The sequence below is a fragment of the Nestor notabilis genome, unplaced genomic scaffold, assembly GCF_000696875.1.
Source record: "Nestor notabilis isolate BGI_N333 unplaced genomic scaffold, ASM69687v1 scaffold1463, whole genome shotgun sequence".
Lineage (NCBI taxonomy): Eukaryota > Metazoa > Chordata > Aves > Psittaciformes > Psittacidae > Nestor > Nestor notabilis.
The window spans coordinates 72,304-90,133 of record NW_009923072.1 but is presented as its reverse complement, the minus strand read 5'-3'; the positions used below and the strand labels follow the sequence as shown (position 1 = coordinate 90,133).

The 17,830-nt window shown below is 50.4% G+C and overlaps 1 protein-coding gene across 1 annotated transcript in view; it reads right to left on the bottom strand.

Moving 5' to 3' along the window:
- Positions 1-17,830, bottom strand: part of HYDIN (HYDIN, axonemal central pair apparatus protein) — a gene marked incomplete at its 3' end in the record, with an annotated part of 98,009 nt that overhangs the window by 9,131 nt on the left and 71,048 nt on the right. Inside the window, exons 44-66 of the mRNA XM_010011927.1 lie at positions 16,484-17,116; positions 15,767-15,979; positions 15,154-15,359; positions 14,798-14,980; positions 14,425-14,544; positions 13,019-13,178; positions 12,741-12,913; positions 12,143-12,341; positions 11,421-11,520; positions 11,015-11,114; positions 10,362-10,530; positions 9,837-10,075; positions 9,413-9,527; positions 8,597-8,801; positions 8,024-8,259; positions 7,266-7,417; positions 6,126-6,318; positions 5,457-5,562; positions 4,595-4,855; positions 3,874-4,016; positions 3,317-3,532; positions 2,052-2,212; positions 1,113-1,225 (exon numbers count right to left, since the gene is read on the bottom strand). Coding sequence (XP_010010229.1) covers positions 1,113-1,225; positions 2,052-2,212; positions 3,317-3,532; positions 3,874-4,016; positions 4,595-4,855; positions 5,457-5,562; positions 6,126-6,318; positions 7,266-7,417; positions 8,024-8,259; positions 8,597-8,801; positions 9,413-9,527; positions 9,837-10,075; positions 10,362-10,530; positions 11,015-11,114; positions 11,421-11,520; positions 12,143-12,341; positions 12,741-12,913; positions 13,019-13,178; positions 14,425-14,544; positions 14,798-14,980; positions 15,154-15,359; positions 15,767-15,979; positions 16,484-17,116 — 4,396 coding nt within the window. The remainder of the gene's footprint in view (positions 1-1,112; positions 1,226-2,051; positions 2,213-3,316; positions 3,533-3,873; positions 4,017-4,594; positions 4,856-5,456; positions 5,563-6,125; positions 6,319-7,265; positions 7,418-8,023; positions 8,260-8,596; positions 8,802-9,412; positions 9,528-9,836; positions 10,076-10,361; positions 10,531-11,014; positions 11,115-11,420; positions 11,521-12,142; positions 12,342-12,740; positions 12,914-13,018; positions 13,179-14,424; positions 14,545-14,797; positions 14,981-15,153; positions 15,360-15,766; positions 15,980-16,483; positions 17,117-17,830) is intronic.

Here is a 17,830-nt window from a genome sequence, read left to right as displayed (position 1 = left end):
TCCATCTCTAGGATTGGGGAGCTAGATGCAAAAGTCTCCTGCAGAACCACTTCTGACCAGTGTTCATTCCCAAACCATGTCCAGGATGTAACAGTAGAGAGACCTGTGTTACAGCATCTGGGAGAATTTCTGTGTGCTGTTCACATCCCAGCCCAGCCAGCCTCAATGCTTAGCATTAAGGACAGTGTTGAGTCCTGCTCCCCTGTGGCCTGCAGAACTGAACTTTGCTTGTTGTGTGTGGTGGAGAAAAGGCTTCGGGGAACAGCACTGTTATCCTTCACACCCTTTCCCTCTTTCCTCTTCTCAGGCTTTCATAACTGACAACCAGACAGCTAATGTCACAGTCCAGCAGACCAGCTCCAGCATGGGGGCACCCTGTGCTGGGGAAGACCCAACACCAGGACCCCAGGGGAGGAAGATAAGCATATTCAGAGCATCAAAGACTTTGGTTGAGGTCTCCCATCCTGACCATCAGAAAGCTGCCCATTCGAGGAAACACTGCTCTTCTCACTCCTGTTTCTGATGAGACCTCTTGGACACACAGCCCTGTTTCCTTACAGAACCACGCAGCCCTCTAAGGAGAACACACACTCAGACACAACCACGTTGCTGTGGGTTAATGAGTCATGGCCCCACCACTGAGCTCCAACATGCTGGGAGCAGGGCCTCTGCCTGCAGCAACACTTCTGTGCCAGAGTTAGGAGGGTCAGTTTTAGACAGTGACTGCATTTGCCTTGGACTGGGGGATCACACACAGACAGTGATACAGACCAGCTAAGTCAGTGTTACACCATCAGTTTTCTCAGTCTCAGAGACTTCCCAAGGAGGTGCCCTCACTTCCCTGTTGCCAGTCCCGATACAGGCTCAGCTCCCATGCAGACCACAAGTGTCAGAGCAAGCATATGGGGCTATGAAAGGCAGAGAGGGGGACAAGGAGAAAGTCTCCAGCTGCAGCTGGGAAGATGCTGATGAAAGCAGATGACTGGACTGAATGGGATGAAAAAGCAATCGATGTTCTGGGGTGAAGTGGCACAGACTTCTCCACAAGCCTTCAGCTACCAACTGAAACACCCTGGGCATGCCCAGCTCCCACCAAAAGCCAGTTGCCTTACCACTCAGATTGGACAGAAGCAACTCCCCGGTATGGTTCACTGCTCTTTCATCCTCCACAGCTGCCATCCAGGTGTATTCCAGGGCCACATTCCCTGTATTGGACAGCTGGAAACTGCTTTTCAACAAGAGAAATAAAAAGAAAACATCCAGTAAGTACAAAGGAAATAAATAGAAAAGTAATGCTGTATGGTGGACTCCCAGTAACCCATTCTTTATGCTGAGTAGCATCTTCTTCCTCAAGCTTCTCTATTTTGTTTGGATTGCTGCCCTGGGCTGCCCCAAGACAAAGTATTTCAAAATTTGGACATTAAAGAGGAAAAACCAGACATGGTGCCCAGGAGGCTTAATTCAAGGGTCTTATTCTGGTCTTTATGTCTCAGTTTGACATTATTTTGACTGCAGACTCATTCTCAAGCAGATGACCACCAGCAACATGCAAAGAAAGCAAGACCATGGTTCTCAGCAGAACCTCTCCTGGCATGTCTTGGCAGGATTGAGTCTACCATCTCCAGCTTGGCTTTGTATGCAGATATGTGGGTCTTGGCACTTAGCCAGGACCCGGAAAGGATGAAACAATAAATGACTTGTTTCAAAGGAAGAACAGCAGATGAGATGGCACATAAAGTCCTAGGTAGGGACTCAGATCCACGTGTGGGAGACCTCCAGTACCCCAGGATATATGGAAACTGAAACCTCAAGAACCAGCAGGCAGCAGCACCCTCTCCAAGGCTGGTCAGCCTGTTAGAAATTAGAAGAGGTTTATTAAGTCGCTGAGCAATAAATATGTCAGTGGAACTTTTGTTGGCACAGGACCATGAGTAGAAGGAAAAGCAGAGGCCACCAGAGAACACAGCACAGCTTTGGGGAAGCAGATGCTGGGTCAGCTGTGGGAAAGGCAGCTCCCACTTGCAGGTCCCTGCCTGGCCTTCAGCACTCACGTGAATGTCCTTGTCTGGAAGAGCAAGGTCTCCTTGAATTGAATCACGTTCATATCCATCTGGAACTCAGCATAGTCAACGACAGCACTGAGGTGAAGCTCCACCTCGCGGCTGCTCTTCCCCAGGACAGTGTGAGCTGGTTCTGGGTCTGTCTTGATCACCTCCATAGAGGAAAGAGAAGAATCATTAAGCAAAGCCCAGAAAGCCAGGCTGAGCAGGGATTCTTTCGGCCTTAAAATCACATATAGGGGCTAGAAAGGACCATTCTTATTTATTTCCCTGGAAAGATGAAAAAAATTGACCCTTCTGCTGCCTATTTGTTTCTACCTATTGATCAAAGCAAGCACCACCATGACTCTGTACACTCATGGGGCCTATGACCGGGTATCAGTCCCTGTGTTTCATCCCTGTAGAGTGCCTGACCTTTTTCCTGGCCCCTATAAATCCCAGAAGGCCTCTAAATTAGGAATGAGTTCCCCTGCAGGAGCTCCGTGGATGGAGACCTCCAAGACTGAACAAACCTAGAAAGCACCTTTTCCTTCTTGCCTTATGAGAAACTGCCTTCCAGGTGTCACGCTGGGCAACAGTCACAGCAGTGGGGGCTGGAGACAGGTATTTTTGGGTTGGGAATGTATTCACTAGGACTGCTGATGCTCTGATGAGGAAGAAGTTTGACAATAATGATAGTAGAAGCAAGAGTTTCTGGAGATGACTCCTGCATGATTGCCCTACAGTGCTTGGGCTGCTCCATAATGAGATATCCCACACGATACAGAGACCACAATCAAAATCTCTGGTGTCACTGTAGACAGAGCTCAGCGCTCACACAACATGCTGGTGGGTTACCAAGCATACAGAGAGGAGCACTAGTGCTGCTCTCCACTTCCAAGAGACAGAGCACAGTGAATTTAATTTCTTGGAGAAAAGGCACTGAATCAGGGAAGACATTTTAATACCATAAAATGCAATGAAATCAGAAAGTGTGACCTCCCATTAAACACATGCTGCAACACTTCAGCCTTTGGCAGAGACTGATGGTTTGCATGTGGCTAAACATCTCTTGCCAAAAGACTTCCCCATCTTTTGTGAGCATGTCAGGTCACTGTGCATCCACCTCTCCTCTAAAACACACTGTTGTTTAACCTCCCGGTATGGATTAAATAAAGGAGGAAGCAGGAGCTTCTTGGCCAGCAGAGATGCCTGTCTGCTGCCATCGTCAGTTCTTTTTGTAGAAGCTCAAGAGCTTTTGCTATTGTGCTTCTTACCTTCCTCACCGGCCACGTGGCTGCTGAGTCCCTGCTGGCATCCACCCACTTGATGGTGTGCAGGCGGTCATCCCAGTCCATCACCTCCTCTGGTGGCAGCGGGAAGGCGATCCTCATCACCTTGCACTTCACAGGGTGCATTTTGAAGGCAACCGCGACATCCGATTTCAGTGTCACTGTGATGTCCTTAGCACAGCCAGCGTGGAGGTGTCCCACCTAGGGAGAACCAGAGAGCCAAGACCAAACTGGAATCACTGGCAAGGGCAGGACCGACAGCAAAGGGACCAATTCAGTGAGCAGATGTGCCAGGAACCTGCATCTTACTGTGTCTTTATCTGAGGTTTGACAGAGGAGAGTACAAACAAAAGATGCTGCACCCTGTAACACAGAGTCTTTACTGCAGGGCTGATGGCTCTGCCCCAGCAAAGCCAGGGATTGCATCTCCTGCATGGCACTGGAACTTCCTTTTACCAGTCCATGGTGACTCCCTGCTAGTTGCTAGGAACCCACGGGGTAGGGCTTGAGCAACAGGGAGAGGCAGAGCTGTCCCAGCTCACCTGGGGGGAGAAGTGGAACGGGGGTTCTGCCAGCCACTCAAACCGCAGCACCTCCAGCTTGCTGCGGTTGCTGACTGTGAAGGTCACAGTGTAGGGTGTCCCGATGTGACAGTCCCCAAACTGGATGTGATCCACTCTGGCAGCTGCTAAGAATGAGAACAAGAGGTCTCAGCATGCAGCGAGGTCCATCTGACCCCTCACATGCACAGACATATGTATGTCCCACTCTTCCTTGCTCCAAGCCTCCCTCTCGCTGGGAGATGAAGTTCTCCATCCTGCCACTTTCAGGGACATGCCCTGACGTGTCCCTAAACCTGTGGCTGTGCTGTGCAGAGAGACATGTGTACCGCATGCACTGCGTCTGTGCATGCAGCTGGCATGCTCACAGGCCACCTGGTCCCGTGGGCAACAGCACAGGCCTGGTTACACAGAGGGCACAAATTACCACACACGGTCTTCAATTCAATAACAGACAATGGGCTGGCAGACCTCCTTTCAGAGGTAGGAGCTGAATGCTGGCATCTCTGACCCTTCCCTGCTAGCCTGCAAGATTCTTGCTTGAGATGATCTTCCCCTGTGTTCTCATGTATGGCTACTCTGCAGGCTACAAAAGGCAAGCAGAGCTGTTCCTGAAGGCTGGACCACACCTGCGCTGTCACAAGGTGAGCAGATGTGTATTTTCCTAATCCTTGCTTCATCTTGACAGCCTCTCCTCTCTTACCCTCAATTATGTCTTCGTCCAGACCGCCCTCAGCATTCTCTTCCTTGTTGTCTGACACTAGTCCATGGATGTTATCCAGCGTGAAGTCGTCCTCGTAGCCTTCACCCAACAGCTGAATGCTGGTCTCTTCATACGGGTTGTCCACCACTGATAGGTGGATCTTCCCTCTCACATGTTGTGCCAGGGTGGGTTTGAAAAGCACATCAAACTCTGCTGATTCCCCTTGATGCAGGACCAGGGCAGCGGTGTGAGGCTTCCTGCCTATATAACAATGGAAATCAGAGACAAGTGGTAGAGGTATACAGGGGAAATAGCTCCATGGGGTATGAAGAGGAGTAAGAGGTTGAAACTCAGCTGCCTCTAACTGCAGGCTCTCCCATGGTGTTCACAATGTTCTTCTGCTATGTTCACAAGACTATGACACCACCATGCATATCGCTGCTTAAGTGTCTTAACTTAAGAGACCCAACTCTCACTCAAACTGCATCCAGCCAGCTCCTGCCTGGAGGAGCAGGAGTTACATAAAGCTGAGTCAAAGAGTGGTTTTGGCTTTTCTTGGCTGGCTGTGGGCTGAAAGGCTGCCTCCATTCAGATTGGTAAGCTCCCACGTGCAGCAAAAACCTCAGATAGCCCATTGATTTGGTGATAGTCCCCCACAGCTCAACCCACCATGTCTGGAACAGAAAAACTTCCTACAACTTGCTAGGAGGAAACCCCGCAAAGAGGCCACATGAAAAACTAGGGGTACAGAGCACCCCAGGAAAGAAACTCTCTCTAACATCTGGCTGTTGCTTGGATAAGCCAAGAGCAGGGCACACATTTTCCCTGTGTGGATGACCCCACTTCATGGTTATGAATTTACCTTCTTCAGGGGAGTCCTTCATGTCTGCAGCTTGGTAGATACAGTGTGTGGTGGGCCTGGCTTTCAAGAAGAAAACTCCCCCTTCATCCAACAGGTCAATCATTAGCTGAGGAAAGGGAACACAGAGCACGACCACACTGGTGTGGGTACAGGATGGCATGTGGATTAACACTGTACTGCTGCTGGTCTAGCACAGGGAGTCCAGCAGCCTCTGCCTTCACAAACAGCTCTTAGCACGAAGTTTAAGCAAAATCAGACAGGAAGGGGAAAAAAAAAGTGTTCAGAGGCATTGCGATGTAATTAAAATACAACCAAAAAGGACAGAAAGTACTAAAAGTAATGAGCAGAATTTAATTAAACTGCAACTGAGATTAATTAAATTGTAGTAAAAGAGGATCAACTACAATCTAATGTAACTAGGACATCATGTGTGCCCACATGAGAACCAAAACATGAGAAGAGAGATGGGGGAAAAATACCCCACCAACTTTCTGGTGTTGTGTTTAACTGAAAAGGACAGGCTGATGTGAACATCGCATTTCTGAAACTCCCTTCCTGGAAACAGACATTCCCAAGACCTGTTTCCACACCTACCATGTTTTCTGGGACCTTTCTTTGTGGAACAAGCACTTGTTCCCAGACCAGAGCAGCCCCATGGTAAGTACTCACCTGGACAGGTATGATGCCACTGTTATGAAGGACCAGAGGGAGTTTTTCTGAATCACCCAGCAACAACTTCTTGAAGAGCATCAGAGGGTTCCCCCTCTTATTGTGAAGGACTGGGCACAGGACCGTCACCCGAGGCAGATTCCCATCTCCACTGATATCAAAGATCAGGTTTTGTGCTTTCATTGCTGTACGGCTGCAGGAGAGGCAGAGGAGGAATCACCACAGCAAGCACTACTAACCTGTTTCCCACTGGGCAAGCCATGAAGCAAGGCTATCCACTATGTTTGCCTTGGCTCGTACTTCTGTTCCCCATGACACAACTCCCCCTCACCCTTCTCTTCCCCATCTAATCAGGGCCCTTCACAAAAGGAATGGCTCTGAAGAGCCAGAGCCTTCTAACATAACACGTAATTTCACTCACACAGTACAACAGATAAATTAAGGAGCAAATGGATGAGACGCAGCAAATGCACTGGCTGTGGTGATAGGAGACATACACAAAAAGGCACAAGTACAGCATGAAAGTAGTGTGAAAACAAGAAGGGAAAAATAAATAAATAAATAACACCATCACTACAGATTATTTCCAAGGACACTAAAAAATTGCTCATTAGGGCAGAAAGCTGACTTATCTAGTCCCACTTAAGTGACCAAAGGGTTGGGCATGTCAGAGTCCTGGTACATAGGTCCTGGGACAGAGGAAACTGGGCTCCCCTCTTATAAGGGGTCTAAATGCCCCGTTAACATAAAATAGCTTAATATACCCCAGGTAACTACATGGATCATATCATTTTAATATAAATAGGGAGAAAATAATGCATGCTGACTTGCTGGCATCTGATTTTCATCTAATCCCTTGTCTTTGGAAAGCCCCAGCTCAGCTGTTGCACATCTCCATTTTTTTCTGATCCAGTCACTTCCAGTTGGCTACTTCATGTTGCACTGTCTTCATGATCACTCACATTGGCTAAACTATCACCCTTACTTTTCTTTTCTGCTATATCTAGTAGCTACTGCCTCCTATATTATTCAATGCTAAGCTTACCTAAGGCTAGTGAAAGCCTTAGGTTTAACAAGAGGTCTGTGTCCTCCCAGAAGAGAGGCAGCTGTCAGAAGGGTTCCCTCCACAGGGTGAGTTACCTTGCCCGGACATCAAGGGAAGCCTCAAAAGTGCACTCGTAGGTCTGCATCGATTGGGGAGTGAATGCCACCGTAGCAAAGGCATGGGAGCAGCTGGGAACGCACATCCGAACAGGATCCACCTCGAAAACGTCACTAACACGGTTGTTAAGCTTGGGAACACCACAGAATGGTGTTAGGAGGAAACATAGGAGGTGTGTTGCAGTGTTATTCATACATGCATCACTGGGAACAGCCCCACGCAGCATGTCTCCTCCCTCCTTCCTTGGACAGGCTCCTTCATCTCAGAGTGGTGCTGACCTTGCACGGGGAGCTGCCATAAAGGCCTGAACTGCAAAAGCTTGCTTTGTGCTCTGGACAGTAATCCCAGGATAGATGGGAAGTGGGGACTGCATGGGAAACCCTGCAAATAGCCTAGAACTGGCCTTTAAAGAGAAGAAAAAACCAGGGAGACCAAGAAAACGGTCTGCTTTGAGCCCAGGCACAGTCCAGTAAAAGCCCCCATCTGAGCATGCTTCCAAGAGATGTTCAGAAGGGTTCAGGTGTCCTACCAAAGACACAGAGGGGTGAGCCAAAACCTTGCATGAGAGATGCTGAATTCAACCCAACTGTCACCCCGGCCTTTCTGCACTCCCCCGTAGTCTGACCTGCACAGTGTTGGACTAGCCTGGGCAAGAGGAAGCAATGAATCTGGAGAATGAGGCAGGGTATCACACAGCCTTTAAAGAGCAACTGTCACCTTGGCCTCTTGTCCTTACCTTACTGGGGATGGGTTTGAGGGATAGGACAACGTCACAGGGGACTTTGCCCACATTGCAGATCTTGAAGCGAGCTGTGGCCCGGTGCCCAACCAGAACATCAGTGAAGATAAACTTGTTCTCATCTGTGATGAAGATGCCCTTGTCTTGCACCGTCTGCAGGATGTGGCAGAGGTTGTTGTTGCTGCAGATTCGATGCTCCTCAAAGATGGACTCTATGTCATCAACCACAAATGCTGCAAGCAGATCAGAGAGAGTGCCGAGGATGGCGACCTGCTGAATTTATCTGGGCCCTGTTGGCCACTCAGAAGGCTTGATGAGCCCTTTCTGCCCAAGTCACTTCAAAACCCAGCCTTAGGTGGGAGAGTTGGCTGTGAGGATAGAGCTCAGTCACCCTTGGTTTTAATGGGCATTGATTTCGTTTTACCCTTCCATGCATCCCCCCCAGCCTCTCCTCACTGGTGGACATGAAATATACTGGAACATCTGAGGATTTTAAGATGGGACTTCAAGGTCAGGGTGCAAGCAATTATCCAAGCAATAAGTTTACATGCACCTGTGGACAGGGCATACCTGGAAGGCAGGACTCAGCAAACAGGGTATAGGGGATGCCAAAGGGATTATCCCTGGGGTCTCTGTCGCTGACATCGATGGACAGGAGCTCCTTGCATGTCCCTAGTGGCTCTGCACAGCACTCCACTGTGATCATCTGCTGGCCCCCAGGAGGGATGGTGCCAAAGCCTGGGTACACCGTGAACATGCCCAGGGTGAGGCGAGCCTGCAGAAAGAGAGGCAGATCAACAACCTTACCTTGAGCATCCCCAAAAAGAAGCATGCCACTCCTTCACCTCCAGGCAGGCCCAAGCCCCCAGTCCCAGGGCAGGGAGGGATGACTCCATAGCTCAAAGGCAGCCCCAAAGGCAGGATGAGATGAACAAGCTAGGAGGAGCTGCAAGCTTGCCCCGAGTGAGGAGAAAGGAAGTTGGGTGTAAAGGGTGAAGGTGGCATCAGGGATTCTTCAGCCTCTTGGGGTAAAACAGGAGAGCAGAAAACTGTAAGAAATCATGGGAGATGAGAAGAGTGATGGGAAGAAGAAAAATCAAGCTCATCTGATATCTGTGGACTGGGAGTCCAAACAGGAACATTCCGCTATGTGGTATTCACACGCCTATTTTGGCTAGCAGCTACCAAACACAGGACCTGCTCCTCTCTTTTGACCCCACAAGCTCCAGGTCTGACCTGGGCATGGGACTCTCTGTGGGACTGAGCAGCTCCTGCCTCTGCTTGTGGCTGGGAGATGATCGCCCTCCATCACTGGACCATGCCCCATCCCATGGTGACGAGCCCCCTGCCTGCAGCAGCATGTGTTGGGGAGCAGGGACAACCCACCTGTGGGACGGGGTTTGTGTCCTTCTGCAACAAGCGCTTGCTCGGCTTGGCTGACAGAACCACTGGCTTTCCATCTTCACTCTCCTGGGAGTGGGCAGATTTCATCTGAGGTACACTGAGAGGAGAAAACAGAAACATCCATCATGCATCGCTCCCCCTACCTTTCTCAGAGGCTGAAGCTGACCTTCCTCCCTGTGGAGGAAAGCCTTCAGGCTCCTGGTTACTCCCAGAGGGCTGCCTGCAGCACCTAGAGCTGAAGCTTATAGATAAGTCAACTGTATCACCAGCTTCATCCTACACGTGGGGATACTGAGGCATTTTTCTGCTCCCTGTTCACAAGCCCATGTGTCCTGGCTGCCTGTCACACTCCAGCCATGCCATGGTGCCTCGTCAGGCAGGAAGGGTGGTACAGGTCTCCTCTCACCTTTTCTTTGGCGATAGAGGTGCAGCCTGGTCTTCTTGGCAGATGAGGAACTTAAACTCAAGGATGCCTTTGTTTTCCAGCATGAAGCTGCAGGTTTTCCTGGTGCCACTCACCATGGCACCGAAGCTGATGAGCGAGGCAGGGTGAATGCTGTACTTGCTGAACACAGCTTTTGCTGACACCCTCACTGGGATGATGGCGATGGTCTCACCTTCTTCACAGATGTTGGGATCAATCACCTGCAACCAGAGGAGGGTTTGGTAAATACAGCAAAAATGCCAGCCTCTATCTCTGTCCCCTGATCCCATCCCAGGTCCCCATCAGCTCGCCATCCCTTTTAAATGTCTCCCAGTGAGCTGGATTTTCAGCTCTGCTCAGGAAACATCACAAATGGTTTCTGAAAGACTTTAGTCATATAAATGTGAGAGAGGATTCCCCAGCTAAAGCCCTCCTTCCAGAAGACACATGTACTGCTCCCACTCCCCAGCCACAGCGTGCTACCATCACCTGGCCCAGGCAGCTCACCTGGCACTGCAGGATGGGCTTGTCCTCAATGCTAAGTTCCACCTTGGGGTGGAAGAGCAGCTGGACCTGCACAGAGCGCTCTGAGCTAGCCAGCACACCCCGCTGCGGCTGGACAGTGAAGTGGGATGCCAAGTCAGGTATGCTGGTATGTGTGGTGTCCAGCTTGAAACTGGGGAGAAAGGGAAGGAACAAAACCGCTGCAGTTAGAAGTCCAGGGGCCACCAGTGCAGCCAGGACTGGTGCACAGCACTATAAAAAGATATCAAGCGCAAAGAGACCAGCTCTGCTCAGGGGTTCCCAAATCTTGACACAGAGTGGAGACAATCACGACTGTTGCAAGCTAACACTGACACTGCATTTTTTCATTCCCTCCTTGAAAGAGTCTCATTAAGAGAGATGAGCCAACCCACAACAGAAAGCAATGAATCTCAGCAGCGAGTGGCTTAAATTTGGGGGTCTCTCCGTCTGGTTCTTGCAGAGCTGTGAATGGTGTTTGGCAGGATTCTGTATTAAAATATTTGAGATCAGAGAGCCCAGGTTTTGTATTTGCCAGACCATGATGTAGCCAAACATAGGAACAGGTTCTAGCCATGGGCAGGAGGAGAAGGCAGGTGATGGCACCATGCATTCACAGAGCAGGCAACTGGACCCACCTGTACACAATCTCATACTTCCCTTTGTTCTTCAGAGTCAGCACTTCCTTTGCATCCTCCAAGACTTTAAGGATTCCGAAATCCACGCTGCCATCTGTACCTGCAGCAAACCCAGAGTGTGAGGTAAGAAATGAGGAATATTTATGATCTGCTGCAGACTACACCGAGTGACAAGAGATATATCAATCTGCACATGAAGCTGCACACTTCAAAACTCAGAGGTGAGAGACTCAAGGCTGGCTGTGTCCTGGCAGTGTTTTACTCCAAGCAGCTTGCAGGATACGTGCTTTGCAGATCCGTGCTGCACCTGCATGCCACCTCATCCTACATACCAAGTGCTTAGCTTGCCTGCCTGCCAACACAATGCAATGCAACGGGAGTACTTTGTCTGGGGACATCCACTGACCTTTAGAAACGCTGATGTTCAGAGCAACATCATAGGCCTCTGCAAGGACTTGGATATTTTCAGTGTGAACGACCCCCAGTTCATTTTCTGCGTCTGAAACCTGAGGCAGCAAGAAACAAACACTGCTTAAACCATTTTCCTCAATTCTTTTGGTAGACAACATATGAGTCCTTGTCTCTGACAGCTGTTTCCACTGTGGCCTTCCCTGCTTGCCAAGTGTTTGTGGACTCCCAGGTTTTCCTAACCTGTTCATCTCATGGGCTGACCCAGCGGGATATGGCTGCAGTAACAAATCCTATCAGCCCAGCTCTGCTCTCCTACAGCAAGGAATGCTGCTGCTAAAGCACCATGGGAGGCACGTAAAAACAACCACAACAAGTATAAGCTGTCCCGGAGCAGGTGGCATTGACAACCAACCCTCTCCTCTTCGATCACCCAGCACCCTCACTGAAATGTAGCTCCTAAACCATGTGGAGCAGCATTCCAAGTGAGAGTTCGATGCTCTGTGTTAAGAACCCCAGACAGACTCCAGTATGGGTTCAAGGAGCACACCAAAGTTTGGACAACCAGGGCCTGGTTACCCAGCAATGCAGGTAGAAAGGAATTTCATGAAGGCTCATTCTTTTACCCTCTCTGCAGGGTACCCTTCAAACACAGTCTCCATCCCTAAGAGCACAAGGCTGATCACCCTGCTTTGCCAGGGAGGCCACAGTCCCCCTCACCTCTAGTCGGATTGTCTTCTTAGTGCTGAGAGCCTTCACGGGCTTGAAATATAGATGCACGCCAAACTCTGTGCAGGGACCAACGATGCCCTCAGCTTGAGACACTGAAAAGTCCTTGCTGAGGTTCTCCAGCCCACTGAGTCGCCAGGCCACAGGCAGAGGGGTGCGGTTTTGCAGGACCAGGGTCTTGCTGTCCTTCCTGCAGAGAGAAAACAACACTCAGCACTGGCTGCTTGACTGGGATGCCAGCCTTGCAACTGATTGCAGCTTGGAGCAGCCTCATCCCCGCATCAGAAACCGTAGTTAAACATTTTCTCTTTGCCACAAGTCTCAGAGGTGAGGTCCTGGGGGAGACCTGGGTGCTAAAAGTATATCCAACATAAAGAAGATAAGGAGGAGCAACTGGACTGCTCACTGAACCAGCAGCCAAGATACAAACGCATCAGGATGCCAATTGCACAGCACCATTGTGGGGCTACAGAGGTTGTGGCTTTCGTGGGATATCCAAGCCAGCAAAGAATGGTAAGCGAGAGAGTGGGATCTGCTGGAAGAAGCCAGCCTTCCATCTGAGAAGAGCCTGTGGGGTGGGATGACTGACCTGTGCAGCAGCAGCCTGTCAAAATGCACCTGCCTGGGGCTGACCCCCAGCTCCACCTGCACCCCCTGGCAGCACAGGCGGAACACCACTGTCTCTGGGTTGCCCTTAATGGAGCAGATGAGGTTGTCTTCCACAAGGCCAGCTGAAGTGGGGTATGCCCAAATGCCCAGCTCCTGGTTCCATCCCCGCAAAAAGAAACACAGAAGAGCATTCAGTGAGCAGGAGGAACAGGTCCTGGGCACTTCTACCTGTGCCTGTCATACCCGCACATCTCCTACCTGCTTCTCATTGGGTTTCAGCTTCATGCTGGGAGGGTCTAAAAGGAACGTGTCCGCTTTGAGATCATGCTCAAAGCAGAAATGCACCTCTGCTTCCAAGGCGGTGATGTTGAGGATGGTGAACTTCTCACAGTTGCTGGGATGGGGCAGTGCCTTGTACCTGTCCACAAGAGGGGAAAATGCTGTTGAGGAAACCGGTGCCTTTGAAACACACTGAGGAAAGCACCATGTCCCAGCAGCAGGGGGCTGCACTGGAAGACCATGGTCTAACAAGCAGGCTAAGGACCACTTCCAGGGGTGTGTTGAATGATCTGTGTCTTCATCCTTGTGCTGTTTTGATGTCTGCCCTATACTTGGTGCCTCCATCCCAGAAGCCTGACGATGCACAGACCACTTAAAGAGCATTTTACAAAATATCAATTCAAAGGCAAAAATAGAAGTACACCAGGCACATGGGTTCTTCCCCCTTCTTTGTTAGATTTCCTTCCCTGCAGGCTACAAAGAAATGCTTTTGAAAAAGGTTTTAAGAATAGTTTAGCTTATCTCTTTCAAAAAAAGTTACAAGACTGCCTTGTATTTTATGAGTTAGCTCAAAGCCTGGAGGGGGGAAATAGAAAGGATTCACCCCCAAGAGGAATGCTAAATTTAACTGTGTCCCTTCTCTCAGGTGTGGAACATAATCTGGAGCTAAAGAGCTAAGAACATGAACAGACCCAAAAGCATTCATCAGCCTGGCTAAAGATCCTATTTTCTTTTTTAAACTGTTTTGATTTAACTTCCTTGGGTTGGCAAAATACCACTAGCTCTGCAGAGCTCCCACAAAGACAGGAACTTCATTTCTAATATTTAAACAGAAGTTACATGCTACAATGGTAACATTTTTAGGCAGACTTCATCTGGCAGTGAGGATCAGGAAAATGTAATTCCCATTTTTATTCCTTTGCAGCCCACCACACGTACCCCCTCCCCCATGTTGGCAGGTCAAATCATAAAGTCTTACTAATATTACAGACTAAGGAATGGTTTACAAAACCATCAGCAGAATAATTGCTCATTCAGTGTATCTATAGGAACACAAAGCACTTGAAAAAAGCACCGTAAAGTTTATTTCAGAGGTGGTAAAGCTGAGATGTGGAGGGGGGACACCAAGGCACCCACCAGGTAGGAAGATCAGCGCTATCTCTGCCCAGCTCCTCCAAGACCAATGTGCCTGTCAGATGCTCACACACCCATCATCCTTCAACCCCTTGTATCTATCTCCTGGGTCTCTGCCTGGGCCTGCCCTGAACTGTGCCACTGGGACAGCATGCCTCAAGCATGATTGTGAGAGCACAAGGCCCTGGGGATCCCATCCCAACATCCCTCTTTGTGCATCAGGATGTTCACAGGGGGTGAGGAGCACATACCACTCTCTTGACTTCCCACACAGCAGCGGTCCAAAGTGGAATACACCCATGTCCATGATGTACTGCTTGAAGACGATGTCATCATCTGCCTTGCTCTTCCTCTGGTGAGGGAACACCACGCTGGGCAGAGAAAACAGTCTCTGAATGAGGAACTGTGAGATGCTCTAAGTAGAAAACATGGTCAGAAAGCCAAAACCCCTATTGGTGGCTGAGGTACAAGTACTGGTTCCCAGTTCCAAGCATGGGAAAAGATGCTGGGTGGTTCAAGCAGCACGCTCTGCACAAGTCAGAAGGTAACTGGGGCAACATGGGGCAGCCCTGGCTCTGAGTTCAGTGGGAATCAGTGAGGGACGCTCCCAGGGACCAGCCTTACCGTGGGTCCTGGCTGATGGTGGGATATAGGCAGGTGCCCCTGCAGTGCAGCTGGTACAGTCGGTTTGTCCCCAGGATCTCAAAATGCAGCACCTGAGCAAACTGGCCAACCTCCGTGGAGCTGAACAAGACCTTCAGTTTCACCTCACCATGGGCAGGCACTATCCACCGGCAGCTGCTCAGCCTGGCAATTAAAGAGGAGGCTTCAGATATTGCTAATGAAGGACAAGGAGGAGGATCGTGGGTTCGCCATCCCATGGAGGCATCATCATAGGATCCCTGAGGAGTTAGGGATGATGGACCTCACTTGGCAAGATGGCCATGAAGCAGGGGATCACCTCCTCCCCTACACCTCACCTCCTGGCGCACGTCGCTGGGGGGGGGACTATGTCCACGCCACTTCGGCGCACCTTGCGGGGACGGGCGGGTGCTGCTGTGCCCAGCCCCTGGGCACCTTTCCTGCCCCGGCTGGAGCCTCGCCTCTCCCTCACAGCCTCCCGGCTGCCCGCGGCTTTCTCCTTCCTTGACTGGCTCTTGGTGGGGGTGATCTGCTCTTCTGAGGTCTTAGCACCAAGGGGAGAGAGAAAATGGAGAGAGAGGTGAAACCTGCCCTGAGACATCCCCTTCCTGGAGAGAAAGCTGCACACTGGATGACAAACAGGAGAGAGAATAAATAAGCAGCTGCATCTGCCCAAGGACTTGGCCTTCCTCATCGGACTTTGTTTTGCTTACGACACCTCTCCTCACCCAGGATCCTCTCCTCAAGGGAAGTTGGGGGTTTCAGGTGATATTTTTTCTCTCTCATCTTACAGAACCATCCTATGTCTCAAGCAGAGCTGTCTCTTTTGGACAGCAGAAGGGATGCCTGCAGACATGGCAGCCCATCACATCTTCACTACCCAGTTATTCTTTTCCATCCCATCTGCCATCCTTCATGTCCCCCCGTCCAGCCTGCACCCTGCCCTGGCACCTTCACTGTGGGCACAACAGGAACATCCAGGAAGAGACTTTCCGTTTTCTTTTCTTCTTCTGAAGTGGCACCTTCTGGCACAACAAAGACAAAATGCTTGAGGGCTTCTCCTACTGCGGGGGCCATCCGCTTCTCCGGGTAGTGGATCACAGAGTACAGAGCGGTAGGGGGAATGGGAGGCCCTGAGGGACCCAGCCCCAGGTCATCCAGGATCTAAAGCACAAGAGAAAACTCTGTTTGTACTCCCACCACCTTCGTCCTCACACTCCCTCCTTAAAGGTGCTGAGGTTTTGGCAACGTTGGGGTTTTTTTATTTCTATGGAGTATAGTGCTTTTTTATGCCCAGCAGGGTGGTGCTCTGGTGGGCCCAGAGCAGTGCCAGGACCTACAAGAGGGACCTAGAGAGAAACTTCTTCCTTGAGTGACTCAGCTGAAGGAAGCAATGACCATGAGCTGCATTGGCCTGGGGCCATTTGTAGTGATTTCCAGACTAGGAAATTCTCTGAACAAACAGAATACTTGTAGAGAAAGCACTCCCTCTTTCTTCCCCTCTGAGGGATGGTGAGAACCTCCCCAGCCACATGGCTGCTGTGGAGACATTGTGGAACATTATCAGTGGCCTGGACACAGGTCCGTGCCGTTCTTACTTGGTGGGACACAATGCACCAAGGCGTAAGGCCATGGCAGGCTCAGCACCTGAGCCTTGCAGGGCTTTACCTGTTCTGCTGCTGGCAGCTTGCTGCTCTCCAGGATCATCCTGGTCACATCTTCTGAGTGCAGCACCTGGATGTCCAAGCAGGGCACCCCGATGTCCTGGTCTCTGGCTGACCTTTCTGCACCTTCCCCTTCCAGCAGAGATAACTTTGAGTCCTCAAAAGCCTTCAATTTTTCCAGCCGCTCCTTCTCCAGGCGCTCTTTCTCCAGCTTTTTCAGACGCTCCTTCTCTCTGCTCTTCCGGGCCCTGTAGCTGGATAAATGTTGGCGCCGCTGCTCTGCTTGAGGCTGCATCTCCTCTTGGTTCAAAGGGAACAGCAGGATACCCTGAACCCTGTCCCAGGATGACAAAATATGGGTGACATCCTTCTGCGATGCCTCGTAGATCTTAAACCTCAGGGCCAAGTTGTTCTCACTGTCACTCTGGGTCTTGGTTTTAGTTTCCTCCTGTTCTGGGTCCAGCACCACCACGGGGCAGGCATCTGTCAGGGGAACCTTGCTGTGCTTTTTCTTGTCTTCCTTGTCACTTGCAGCAGAGTCTGGGCGCTCCTTTACAGGTCCCTTCTTGTCCACCTCCTCTGTGACATCCAACTGGTTGTTGGATGCACTGGTGTTGCCAGCGGATGCATTCATGTTCTGGGCAGGAGGAGTAGGAGAAAGCAGTGAATATTTCAAAGCACTGACTCAAATGCTGTAGGGCGCTCATTACCTTTACAATAGCACCCCAAGCTTTTCCTGAGAGCTGTGCTAGGTGCTCTACAAATCCCAATTCAGTATGTAGCTGGTATCCAGTTTAGCTCAACTGAAACCAAACTCTCCAGTGTCAGCCTGATGAGGAGTCCTGCAAACCAGCTGAGAAACAGAACAGTTTCCCAACCCACAGTACTTAAGACACCTCCTTACAGCGGTGTGTTCCTCTGGGCTTGTTTCTGGCATGCTGAGCACCCCTGTGGCTGGTTAACTCTTTGGGAAGTCTGGCTCCTAATGAATAACTAAGGCCTGGTGGTATCTCCTGCCAGACATGTAGGAAAAGACACCTCATCCCAGACAGGTCATGGCTCAGAGGTGTTAAGTCACATGCGGAGTGGGGAGAACGCTGGACTAAAACTATCTAGAGCTTCACAGCAAATATATGGAATTATGAAGCCATGACTCAAAGGCAACATGATCCTAGAAGAGCAACTCTACCAACAAACCCATGGGAAAACACCCCTGGTGAAGCAGCAGTAAGATCAAACACAGGCTGTTGTTTCCCAGCACAGCCCCACATGTTACTCGGGGGCAGGTACTTGTCCCCAGCATTGCATGTGGCTGCTGGGTTCTTGGGGGATGGGACAGCTCAACAGGGAG